This window comes from Petaurus breviceps, unplaced genomic scaffold (assembly GCF_028583685.1).
Source record: "Petaurus breviceps papuanus isolate PSGF00001 unplaced genomic scaffold, PetGlider_PUasm1.0 91023, whole genome shotgun sequence".
Lineage (NCBI taxonomy): Eukaryota > Metazoa > Chordata > Mammalia > Diprotodontia > Petauridae > Petaurus > Petaurus breviceps.
This window is the reverse complement of record NW_027187398.1, coordinates 5449145-5461587: the sequence shown is the minus strand read 5'-3', so window position 1 is coordinate 5461587 and position 12443 is coordinate 5449145. Positions and strand designations below refer to the sequence as shown.

Here is a 12443-nt window from a genome sequence, read left to right as displayed (position 1 = left end):
AGAGAGAGGGCAGGATAGGTGATAGAGTAGTCATAAGCAAAACAAATTTCACAGTAAGAGTGGGGTGGGTGTAAAAGGAGTATTAAAAGGAAAAAATGAAAGAGCAAAAAACCATGATTCGGGAAAGGACATGGGGAAAAAAAGAGTGGCAACAGAGCAGAAACCAACCATGTAATTCATAAATTACAAGCATTAGGTAAACTCCTCTTTCACTACTTTCTTCACTGGAAAGAGAACAAAGACAAAGAGAAAAAAAGAAAGACAAGAAGACAAGATGGAAGGAAATAAACAAATAGCAATCATAACAATGAATTTGAATGGAATCAACTCACCAATAAAAGCAATAAAGCCAAAAACAATAGCCAAATGGATTAGAAAGCAGAATCCAACAACATGGCTTGTTTTTTTTTTAACAATAATAACCTTGAAACATAAAGATTTGCATTGTTAAAATGAGTCATTCAGTCAGTCAACAAGAATTTAATAAAACATCTATGATGTGAGAGCCACTATGCTAAGTACTGAGGATACAAAGAAAACTAAAATGCATCCCCTGATCTTGAGGAGCTCTCATCTGATATTGCCTATTGAATATGTGCTATTAGGATGAACTGTGAAGTTTGATTAGGAGAAAACCTCATTCATGTAGAGATCTTTCAACTAATATACACACGCACATATATGTATGTACATAAAAATATACATATAATTTTATATTTCTGGAATTATTTGTCAAACATTTTAAAAGTATTGTTTTCACAAATAAAGCTGGTGGAGACATTACTTTGAACATATGGTAAATTTCTGGAGTCCACAGTAACTTAAAACTCAAAATAAACAGAAATAATCTGCTTCGAAGTAAAATGGAAAAAAAAACTTAAGAATATCAAAAGATATCTCCATTGGAATAGGCTGACTCTAATTCAAGACTTTGCTCTTAGAAATGTATGTAAATACATTCTGCTCTGCACAAAGATAGTTTCATTTTAAGCAGCAAAATAAAGCTTGTTGACATATTTTCATCCCAATATTCTTTAGTATAGGAATCATTAAGAACATGTATGACTGGCTAGGGTAAAAGGCCATGTATAGAGTAATAGAGTGAACTCAGTTCACAAATATTAAAAGATTGTCTTCTTCAAATTGGATAGATTCTTTATGGAGGATTTATTGAAAAACTTGGATAAAAATTGTACAGGATTAAGAGGTGTAGCAAAGTGCACTGGTATTATGGGGTATACCCTTACTAATGAAATCATGACTCCATTAAAAGACTGAAGTACAAATAATACCTTAAAAGTGATTTTTCCCTCTACTAAATGGTACATCAATAGAATAAATAAAGTCTAAATATAAAGTTAAAAAAGGAAAGAGATTGGAGTGGTAAATAAGGTCAATTTTGTTAAGTTTAATATGTCTACAAAACATCCAGTTCAAAATGTCTAGTAGGCAGTTAGAGACAGGAAGGTCAGGAGAGAGGTTACAGCTGTTAAAATAAATCCAAGAATGATTCAGAATAGAGATGATAACTGAATTCATGGTAGCTTATAAGATCACCAAGTGAAATAAAATAGAGGAAGAAGAGAACTGACCCAGGGGAACACCCATAGGTAGTGGGCATGACCCAGAAAACAACAAAAAGAGACTGAGGAGGAGAAGTCAGACAGGTAGGAGTAGAACCAGGAGAGACTAGTGTCAGGAAAACATAGAGAGAAGAGAGTATTAAGGAGAAAAAGGTAATCTATGGTGTCAAAGGTTTCAGAGAGGTCAAGAAGGAAGAAAATTGAGCAATGAACATTAGATTTGGCAATTAAGAAATTGTTGGTAACATTGGAAAGGGAAATTTCAGTTGAATGATAAAATCAGATGCTAGAGTGTTAAAGAAGAGAAAGAGAAAGGAAAGGAAGTGAAGGCATCAATTATATTCTCAAGGAATTTAGCCACAAAAGGGCAGAGAGAGATGAAATGAGAGTTAGCAGAGGTCAGTCAGGTGATGCAGTTCAGGCAGGCCTGAAGTCAGGAAGATTCATTTTCCTGAGTTCAAATAGACACTTCCTAGCTCTGTGACCCTGGGCAAGTCATTTTAACCCTATTTATCTCAGTTTCTCATCTGTCAAATGAGCCGGAGAAGGAAATGCCAATCCACTCCAATATCTTTGCCAAGAAAACCCCAAGTGTGGTCACAAAGAGTCAGATGAGACTGAAACAACTGCCCAAAGACAAAGAGATGGAGAGATCTAAGGAAGGTCTTTTGAGGATAGGAGAGACTTGGGTGTTTTTGTAGGCTAGGGAAGCAACTAGTAGACAGGGAGAAACTGAAGATTAGTAAAAAAGAAGAGAAAGTAGCCCAAGATGACTGACTTCGAGGATCGAGTATCATCGAATGAGGAGAAGGTACAGATAACTGCCAAGTTCAACCCTCATGCTCCCCCAGGAGAATTTAATGAAGACTCATCTTCCTGAATTCAAATCTGTCCTCAGACACTTACTACCTGTGTACTCTTTGTCTCAGTTCCTCACCTGTAAAATGAGCTGGAGGAGGAAATGGCAAACCACTCCAATATCTTTGCCAGGAAACCTGGGAGGGGGTGGGAGGTCATGAAGAGTCAGACATGACTGAAAAACAACTGAACAATCACAAAAGTACTTTAGGACTTTGGTGACTTTCCACCATACTCTTACTTCACAACTTCTAACTTCACAACACTCCCACTTTTCAGCTTCCTTTTGGCTTCCCTCATTTGATGTATGTTCCTTAAAGGCAGAAATTGTCTTTCTTTTTTGTATTTGAATCTGAAATGATATGGGATCAATGGGTCAGGGAGTTCAGGGAGTCCAGGAACCCCAATAACCAGAGTCCCTGGAAAGCAGTCTGGAATGAATTCACGGACTCAAGCATTCTCTAAGTCAAGGTGGCAAAGATTTATTGTTACACTATAGAGTGGCAAGAGTTCTTAGGGAAACTGCAACCTTAGAGAGGGTATATTATAGTTTATATAAGATAACTATAATAAAACCTGTGCCAAATATGCTAATTAGGTGAGTCAGGGTGGGATTAAGAAGGAGTTAAGGAGTAGTCAGTTCTTAAAGGAACATACACTTTTAATATCTACTGCCCAGGCATATTGCCCAGAATTCACTGGAAAATAGCCCAAGGGGGAGCTACCTGGAGGTGTGGCTTTAGGCTTATACAGTCACTAAGTCAGCTAGCAGTCAGAGCTGACTAAGAAAATTCAGGTGGTCCCCATCAATGTCTTGTTAGACAAGATAGATGTTGAGAATAAATTTATATTCCAAGCTAACAAGGGATTCAGAATGTGTATAATGAGCTAGGGAGTATACATAAGACTGAGTCTAGGATATGTATGATAGATATGACCCAGTACACAGCTGCTTCGGCCAGCACACAGTTGGGTCATAGTACTAAATTCTATAAGTGCAGCTGGCCACTGTATCAGAAAGAGAGACAATTATTTTGCTAGGGCATGCTACTCTTGAGCTAGAGAGAAAGTGCCTGAGACAGTGTTTTGAGGCTAGGGAGAAAAATGATTTTGGAACTGAATGTGATTTTACAAACTGTAGTTCAAACACAGGCACCCAAGCACTCCATCACTAGCACTTAACACAGAGCCTGACACATAGTTGACACTTAACAAATATTTATTGACTGACTAACTAAGCACTTTGAGTTCTGAATTCTCTCCCTTCCTCCCTTATCACCCCTCCCCCCATTGAGAAGGCAAGCTATTTAATATAGGTTATACATGTATAGTCATGCAAAATATATCCATAATAGTCATGTTGTGAAAGAAAACATAGACAAAAAAAACAACTCAAGAAAAATAAAGTAAAAAGAAGTCTGCTTCAATCCGTATTCAGACCCATCAGTTCTTTCTCTAGGTAGGTCTCATTTTTATTTATTTTTTTATTTTGGGGGGCAATTGGGGTTAAGTAACTTGCCCAAGGTCACACGGCTAGGTTTTTTTGTATGTGTGTGTTAAGTGTCTGAGGCCAAATCCGAACTCGAGTCCTCCTGACTCCAGGGCCGGCACTCTACTCACTGCACCACCTAGCCACCCCCAGGTAGAAGTCTCTTACAATGTGCTTGCTTGAATCTACAGATCTTAGGGAGAGAACTGAAACTATATTCTCTAATGTGATCTCCAGGTTGGTCATTGAGAGCTCTTTTGGCTTCTCAGAACCCAGACCTTCAAGAGGCTGTTGTTTTACCATTCTTCTAATTTGAATATATATTTACAACCACTCAAGTGATGACCTCACATACCCTTCAAAACCAGGGAAGCCAAGAAATCTGCATTACAATCAAGGGTAGCAACACTTGAGGGGTATAGGGTGTGCTCAGGGAAGACTAGTACCTCTGGTATGAGGGCTGCTGAGCCCTTTTCAGGGTTGCTCATCCACCTTTTGTGTCCACTTGGCACTCAACTCTCACCGTAGCTCCAAGAACTTTTAGCATGTACAATGGCCACACCCTGGGAAACCATCTGGGCAGGTTAACTAAGCCAGGTTGAGGGTAACTGAGGGGTCTCAAACCCTTTAATGAGTTAGGGGGATGGCTATTTCAAGATTGTGAAGACTGCATTATGGAGTGCGTAGAGTTTGGTTAGATATCAAAGATGTCAAGGTCATCCACTGCATCCCAAATCATCAGTCTTGACTTTGTCTTGACTCTGATGGGTCTGGAAGAGAGTGAGGTCCACGATTTTGTGCAACTCTACCTCTTTTAAATCCAACTTATGCAAGAATCAAAAGATATCACCCATACCATCTTATCATTTTTACACACCTCAAAGTCCTGTGACAACAGGCAAGTGACAAAACAGTGGGTGTAGGTACACTGGGACCTGTAGTCACAACCCTACACACAGGTCATAGGGTTGTCTTCTCCCTGGAAGTTTCAGTGGGATTCAGAAGTCCCCTAGGTGTCTGAGCAGCCTTTTTTAAGGCTCACCTCCAGGCATGAGGAAGGGACTAGAAAAGGCTCCCAAAAAATTGTCTGCTTTATCTGACCCTGGCCCACTTATCACAGCAGGTGAGGATCACACCCTATGGATGAAACAAAAATGTACACATGCTTTTGCAAAGATGATTCTGCTTACCATTAGTAGATATGGAATGTGTGCATACTTGTGGACAACATGAAATCCAATAGACCTGAAAGATGACCAGCTCTTGTGAGAGAACTCAGCAGGTATCACATCCAAATGGCAGCCCTGGATGACATAAGGCTGGCAAATGAAGGCCAGCTTACCAAAGTCAGAGCTGGATACATGTTTTCTGGAGTGGCCACAGTGAAAAAGAGCACCATGAAGATGGTGTGTTTTGCCATCAAAATTAATCTAGTCAACAAGCTTATGTGCCTACCAAAAGGAGTGAATGACAAACTCATGATGAGATTGCCACTTGCAGGAAAGTACCATGCCATTATCATCAATGCATATGCCCCTATCATGATGAACCCTGATGAGGTTGAAGAAAAATTTTATGAAGACCTGGAGATCTTTGTCATCAATGTGCCAAAAGAGAATAAGCTTATAATTCTAGGTGACTATAATGAAAGAGTAGGCACAGACTACCAGACATGGCAGGGAATCCTAGGGAAGAATGGAGTTGGAAACAGCAGCAGCAATGGGCACTTACTACTGAAGACTTGTGCACTTCATGACCTTCTTATCACCAACACTGTCTCTCTTTACCTAAATGCAATAAAATGTCATGGATACACCTTCACATCAAATATTGACATTTAATAGATTGTGTCATTGTAAGGAGAAGAGACAGACAGGATGTGAGAGTGATGAAGGTGCTATATATCACAGTGGTGAACTGATCATAACTTTATCCTCTCCAAGCTAAATGTTCAACAAAAGTGGCAGCCCAAAGGCAAGACAAATACCAAAATTCTTAATGTCAATATTAGAATGCTTCTCTGAGGGAACAGTTCAGTTACAAACTTGGAGAAAAAGCCGAGCCGACAGTGGAGCAGAAAAGGAGCAGGTAACTTTCAGAGTCCTAGTACATAGCACTGCATTTACTCACCTGGGCCAGAATACCCACCGACATGGAATGGTTTTACATCAATGGTAAGGAAATTAAGAAGCTGCTAAACAAAAAAACAAGAACTCCACAGGGTTTACCAGCAGGATAGTTCATCCATCTGTAAGAAAGCAGCATTTAACTTCATCAAAAGTAAAGTACAAGCAAAGCTAAGAGCAGGATTGTACAACATGTGGCCCACCAAAAGATTTCAAGAGACCTGAGAAAAATGTAGTGGAAAATATCCTCTACATTTTTCATAGGCTGCCAGAAATCCTTTGGCATGTCCACAGGCCACAGGTTGCACAGGACTGGCTTTGAGAGATGCAGCATTCTTGGCTCAATAAGAAGGCAAATGAAACTCAGTTTTATGCTGATAGTAACAATCCAAAGTGCTTTTATGGTCCCCTGAAAGCTATTTATATGCCAAAGACCTATGGTGCTTCTCAACTACTCAGTGCTGATGGAACCACATTGATTAGTGATGAGGAAATAATCCTGAAGAGAGGGGCTGAATAATTCCATAGTGTTCTAAACAGACCATCATCAATCAATGATGAAGCCATTGACCATATACCTCAGGTTGAAGTCAATTCCTCTGTAACTGAACTTCAACTGAAGAAGAGGTTTTAAATGCCATTAGGCTCCTTTCCTATGGCAAAGCACCTAGTGCTGATTCTATTTCAACTGAAATTTACAAGGTAGGGGTAACAGTGCTCATACAAAAGCTGACAGAAATTTTCAAGGTTATATGCCAAGAGGAAGCTATTCCCCCAGGAGGAGTTCAAGTATACCTCAGTTGTCCATCTCTATAAAAGCAAAGGAAATAATTGTCCTGTGACAATCATGGGTGGGGAGTGGCATCTCTCTTAGTCATTACTGGCAAGATTCTTTCCAGAGGCCTCCTTAATAGAATGATCCTTCACCTGGAAGATGGTCATCTGCCTGAGAACCAGTGTGACTTCAGAAAAGGCCAAGAAATGGTCAGTATGGTGTTTGCTGCCTGACAACTCCAAGAAAAATGCCAAGAACAGAACAAAGAGACTGGGCAAGTCACTTCATCCCAATCACCTCTTTTTTTTCCACTATGAAAAATGCTTCAATGGTCTGTACAGAATTTGATGTCAAAGAGCAGAAAAACAGCAAACACAGAACACGGCAAGACATGAACATCAGAAAAACAAGTTTGTGAATGAATAAAAAGAATTCATATAGCTTTCAACATAATTTATGGAGTGATTGATACACAGCTTTATTCCACTTCCTCTTCATTATCCTCTTCAAATCCTCCCTCCTCCTCAGCTGAGGCATCCTGATACTGCTGGTACTCAGAAACCAAATCATCCATGTTGCTTTCTGCTTCAGTGAATTCCATTTCATCCCTGCCCCTTCCAATATACCAGTGTAAGAAGGCCTTTCAGTGAAACATGGCTGTGAACTGCTCAGAAATGTGCTTACAGAGCTCTTGAATGGAACTACTGTTACCAATGAAGTTGGCAGACATTTTCAGGACCTGGATTGGGATGTCACAAACAGTCATTTTCACATTGTTGGGAATCCATTCCACAAAGTAACTGCTGTTCTTGTTTTGAACATTGAGCATTTGCTCATCTACCTTCTTCATGGACATATGGCCTCTGAACACAGCTGCCACCATAAGATAGCACCCATGCCGTCGATTACAAACTGACGTCATGTTTTCTGCATCAAACATCTCCTGAGTGAGCTCTGGCACAGTTAAAACATGGTACTGCTGGCTACCATGACTAGTTAGTGAAGCAAAACCAGGCATAAAGAAACGCAGACAGAAAGCTGCTAGCTTATGCAAGTCAGCATTAAGTGGCCCTGGGAAATATAAGCAGGTAGTGATGCCACTTGTGTTGTGATGCCAGATGGTTCAGGTCACCACATGTGGAAGTGGTCAGTTTCAGTATTCTGAAAAAGGTATCATAGAGGGCTTTATCACCAATAAAATAGGTTTTATCTATGTTTTCTACAAGTTGGTATACTGATGTTATACACAATGATTGTGTATACAATGTTCATCGATCTGACCAAGCCCCTTAATATTATCAGTTGTGAAGGCTTAGGGAAAATTATGTCAAAATGTGTTTGCCCAGAGAAGTTCATTATTGTACATCAATTTCATGATGACATGCTTACCAGGGTTCCGGATAATGAATTATGCTCTTGCATTTTCCCAGTCACCAATGGAGTGAAGCAAAACTGTATACTTGCTCCCATGCTTTTTAGCATGATGCTTTCAGTCATATTGTCAGATGCCTTCATCGAGGATGAAGAAGGCATCAAAGTCAGCTACCACACTGACAGTAAATTATTTTAACTTGAAAAGGCTACAAGGCTACTAAGCGGAAAGACAGTTAATACATGGTGGGGGGGGGGGGGTTTGTCTTCAGATGATTGTGCACTCAATGAAACCTCTGAAGCTGAGATACAACAGAATATGAATCAATTCTCTGATGCTTGTGCTAATTTTGGCCCAATAACTAACACCAAGAAAACACAGATTCTCCACCAGTCAGCACCATACCATCCATATACAGAATCAACAGTTACAGCAAATGGAGAAATATCAAATGTTGTGGATAAGTTCATTTAGAATGAGTGAAGCAGATTGCAGTAGCACAAAAGAAAGGTAAGATGCACAAATTTAGAGACATCTCCACTCCAAACATTCAGATGAACTATTTGTGCCCAACCTGTGGTAGAGTCTTCCAAACTTGTGTTGGTCTGATCAGCCACAGTTGGACGCACTGTACCTTGACTCCAACATAGTGACGGTTCTCTTCAAGGAGGAAGGACAACAACCAGCCAAGCAACACCTGAGGATAGTAGAGGACGAGGGAGAAGGGGTGGATTTGGAATCGGAAAAATCAGCATTTGGATCCCACTTCTACTTACTACTTGCGTGACTTTCAGTAAGCTAGTTCACCTCTCTACTCCTCCTTCTCACATCAGTAAAATAGGAGAATAGACCAGAAACTCCCTAAGGTTATAGGTACATAGGTATTCAATCATGTCCAACTCTTTGTGATCCTATTTAGGGTTTTCTTGGCAAAGATACCAGGGTGGTTTGCTATTTCTTTTTCCAGCTCATTTTACAGATGAAAAAACCGAGGGCTCTACCAATCTTCTGTTCCCTCAGGTTCAGAATCTTAGTCATCCTCAGCTCTTTGCACAATCCTCTTCAACTCTTCATACTCAAATCTCCTTTTCCCCATATATTTTAATCACTTTCCAAGTCTTATTGATTCTACCTCTACATCTCTTGTATGTCTCTCTCCTCTTCACTTTTGCAGTCATCACCCTACTTCAGGCTTTAATCACTAGACTATTGTTGTTCAGTTATTTTCAATTGTGTCCGATTCTTTGTAATCCCATTTGGGGTTTTATTGGCAAAGATGCTGGAGTGGTTTACCATTTCCTTCTCCAGCTTATATTATAGATGAGGAAATTGAGGTAAACAGGTTAAGTGACTTGCCCAGGGTCACATAGCTAGTAAGTGTCTGAAGCCAGATTTGAACCCATTAAGATGAGTGTTTCTGTCTCCAAGCCTAGTACTCTATCCACTGCACCACCTAGCTGTCTAAGTTCATACATAGCTTTAAATCTATGACCCTATGATCCTTCATTACTGTCGACTCTGTCAGTGGCCAGGAGAGGGCTTTTAGCTAGAGAGAAAGACCTTCATCCCATCCCCTGAGGAATTTTAAATGGAACTATTCTTTGTGTCTTCTAGAATAAACTGGGAGTTTGTTCTAGGACAAGCTTGGTCCACCTCCTCCTCCCTCTGTACTTTCTGAGCTTCAGGTACGGAAAGAAGTAAGATCCTGGAGAAGTCAAGCAGAGAGGAAATGAGCACACAGAGAACTTCTATAAATTGCATTCTCAGTTTTATTGTTGCACAAGTTTTTGTTATTTTGATCTATCTCTAGCAGGCAGCCTTTAAAAAGAAGCGAGCATAGCACAGAGAACATAGCAGGAGTTTCTTATCCTCTTCCTCCTCCCAACCATTGTGGTTTCAGGATCTCTGGGTGGGATATTGTTCCCATAGAGTCAGCTGGTAGAGAATAGGGATATAGCAGAAGGAGATGGTAGCGAAGGTTGGATACTAACAGCAGCAGTCATCTTCATCATTGGTGCAGCAGGCAGGGCCACAGGCTCTCATGGGGATGATTCCCAAGCAGCAGCATCCCCCTTCACAACAGCCAGAACAACAACAACCAGAGCTACAACAGCCAGAATCCTCGCAACAGCCAGAATTCTCGCAACAGCCTATATCTTCACGGCACTGGGGTCCACGAATCCAGCGCCTCAAAGGCCTCACCCCAAAACTCATTGGAGCAGCAGGGCAAGAAGTGGTACCACAGGAACTAGAAACATAGTAGGAAGATGGCACCATACCCTGTGGTGCCAAGTACTGGACAGAGGGAGCCTGCACATAATAAGTCTGTGTCTGGCAAGGTGCTGGACATTTAACAGACTGAGTTTGGCATGGAGCTGGGCATTTCACAGAGGTAGTCTGACATGGAGGTGCACACTTCACATAGGTAGTCTGACATGGAGGTGCACATTTCACATAGGTTGTCTGGCATGGAGCTGGGCATTTGACATAGGTAGTCTGGCATGGAGCTGGGCATTTGACATAGGTAGTCTGGCATGGAGGTGCACATTTCACATAGGTTGTCTGGCATGGAGGTGCACATTTCACATAGGTAGTTTGGCATGGAGCTGGGCATTTGACATAGGTAGTCTGGCATGGAGGTGCACATTTCACAGAAGAACTCTTAGACTGGCCTTTGGATTGGAAGAAAGAAGAGGCACTTTTTACAAAGGAAGTCTTAGACTGGCTTGGCTCTGGTCCACTCCCATAGGAAACCTGTGCCTGGCATGAAGCTGGGCCTTGGGTAGTTTGGATGGGCCCTGAAGCTGAACCTTTCACACAACATGGCAGGAACTGGGGCTGCTTCTGCTGGTCACACATTTTTTTTCTTCTTCAAGTTCTGAATCTGAAAGGGAAGTTTACAATAAAACGACAAAACAGTGAGACATTTTCAGAATCTTGAGACATCCATTAAACCTTTGAGGGGATTTTAAACAATTATATTTAAAATTTCTCCATCTGGCAGAATTACAGTATAGGGAGATGGGATTCTAGTCCTGGATCTGGGAGTCCTTGGAATTAGACTAAATAATCTCAAAGATTGTTCTCAGCTCTAAATTTCTATTAAAGATCATTTCATTCAACCCACTTGTTTTATGTATGATAAAACTATGCTTCCGAGAAATAGGTCTAAGAACTCTTCCAAGTTTACCCAACTAGAAAACAGAAGAGAGAGATTTAACCCAGGTCTTCTGCCTCCCAGCCAAAGGTTCTTTCTGCTATATTAGCACTTCTTTCACCATCTCCCCATGCCCTGCCACACACACATAGTATTTTTCCTCTGAAATTACCTTCCATTCTCCACCCCTACTTCCTCTCACCACTGTATTTATATGCATGTATGTGCATACATATACACATATAACATGCATCTTGTATGTACACATACATAGTTGTTTGCCTGTTGTTTCCCCCATTAGACTGAAGGAAAGGACTTTCTTTGTATCTCCAGGTTCAGGACAGTGACTGGCACATGGTAAACCGCTTCTATTCTATTGTACTCTAGTCTTTTCTTTCTTTTCCTTTTCTTCTCTATTCTGTTCTATCTTATTTTAAAATCTTCTTTATCTAATTTGTGGATTATCTTTAGAATATAGCAAATTCCTGGGTAATTTCTACCTCCTTGGTCTCTTTTTCTCACCACTTACTCAAGGTGTGCCTGGGAAAGCAAACTCATTTTGATATTAATCTGGGTCAAAAGTATTTCCAAACTGAACCTTACCAGTTGTGGGGAAAAAATGTAACACATCAGAAAACCAAATAAATTTCCTTCCGAATTATCCACTGCTTTAGATTATCCAGGGTCTCTACATCCCTTGAAACAAAGACTCAAGAGTTGACTGCAAATACAAGCAAGACCCAGAATATCCTAAGAGAATTTACCAACACAGGATACCTCCCAGCCTTTGTATATTCAACCAGATCTTACCTAAACCTTTCCCTTCTGCCACCTCCATCTGGATATCTCAATAACTCTTTAGTCCAGAGTTATCTGCTACCAAGTTGGCAAAATCCTTCACCCCACCCATCACCCTACTCTTGAAACCCAGAGAGACTCACCCTTTTTGTTGACTGGAGTAAGGCTTTGAGAAGACAGATGCTGTGAGGAGCACAGGACTAGGAGGCCTTTTTATAAGGGGCTCTTAGCTCTGACTCTTGGTGTGAGGCAATTTATTGGCATCTAATTCTTTCATCAGGCAGC

The 12443-nt window shown here is 40.7% G+C and overlaps 1 protein-coding gene and 2 pseudogenes across 1 annotated transcript; 1 reads left to right on the top strand and 2 right to left on the bottom strand.

Annotated features, from left to right (window-relative positions):
- The window catches only part of LOC138153746 (heat shock cognate 71 kDa protein pseudogene), a 572612-nt pseudogene that overhangs the window by 468235 nt on the left and 91934 nt on the right, over nucleotides 1-12443 (top strand).
- LOC138153690 (tubulin beta chain-like) lies at nucleotides 7270-8093 on the bottom strand (annotated as a pseudogene).
- KPLCE (KPRP N-terminal and LCE C-terminal like protein) lies at nucleotides 9950-12443 on the bottom strand. The gene is made up of 2 exons (XM_069078149.1): nucleotides 12302-12443; nucleotides 9950-11087 (listed from the first exon to the last, which is right to left on the bottom strand). The coding sequence occupies exon 2, from the start codon at nucleotides 11060-11062 to the stop codon at nucleotides 10190-10192; it is 873 nt and encodes a 290-aa protein (XP_068934250.1). The 5' UTR covers nucleotides 11063-11087; nucleotides 12302-12443; the 3' UTR covers nucleotides 9950-10189.

Coding starts and splice junctions, on each gene's coding strand:
- KPLCE (XM_069078149.1), bottom strand. CDS start 11,062: ATGTGTGACCAGCAGAAGCAGCCCCAGTTCCTGCCATGTTGTGTGAAA.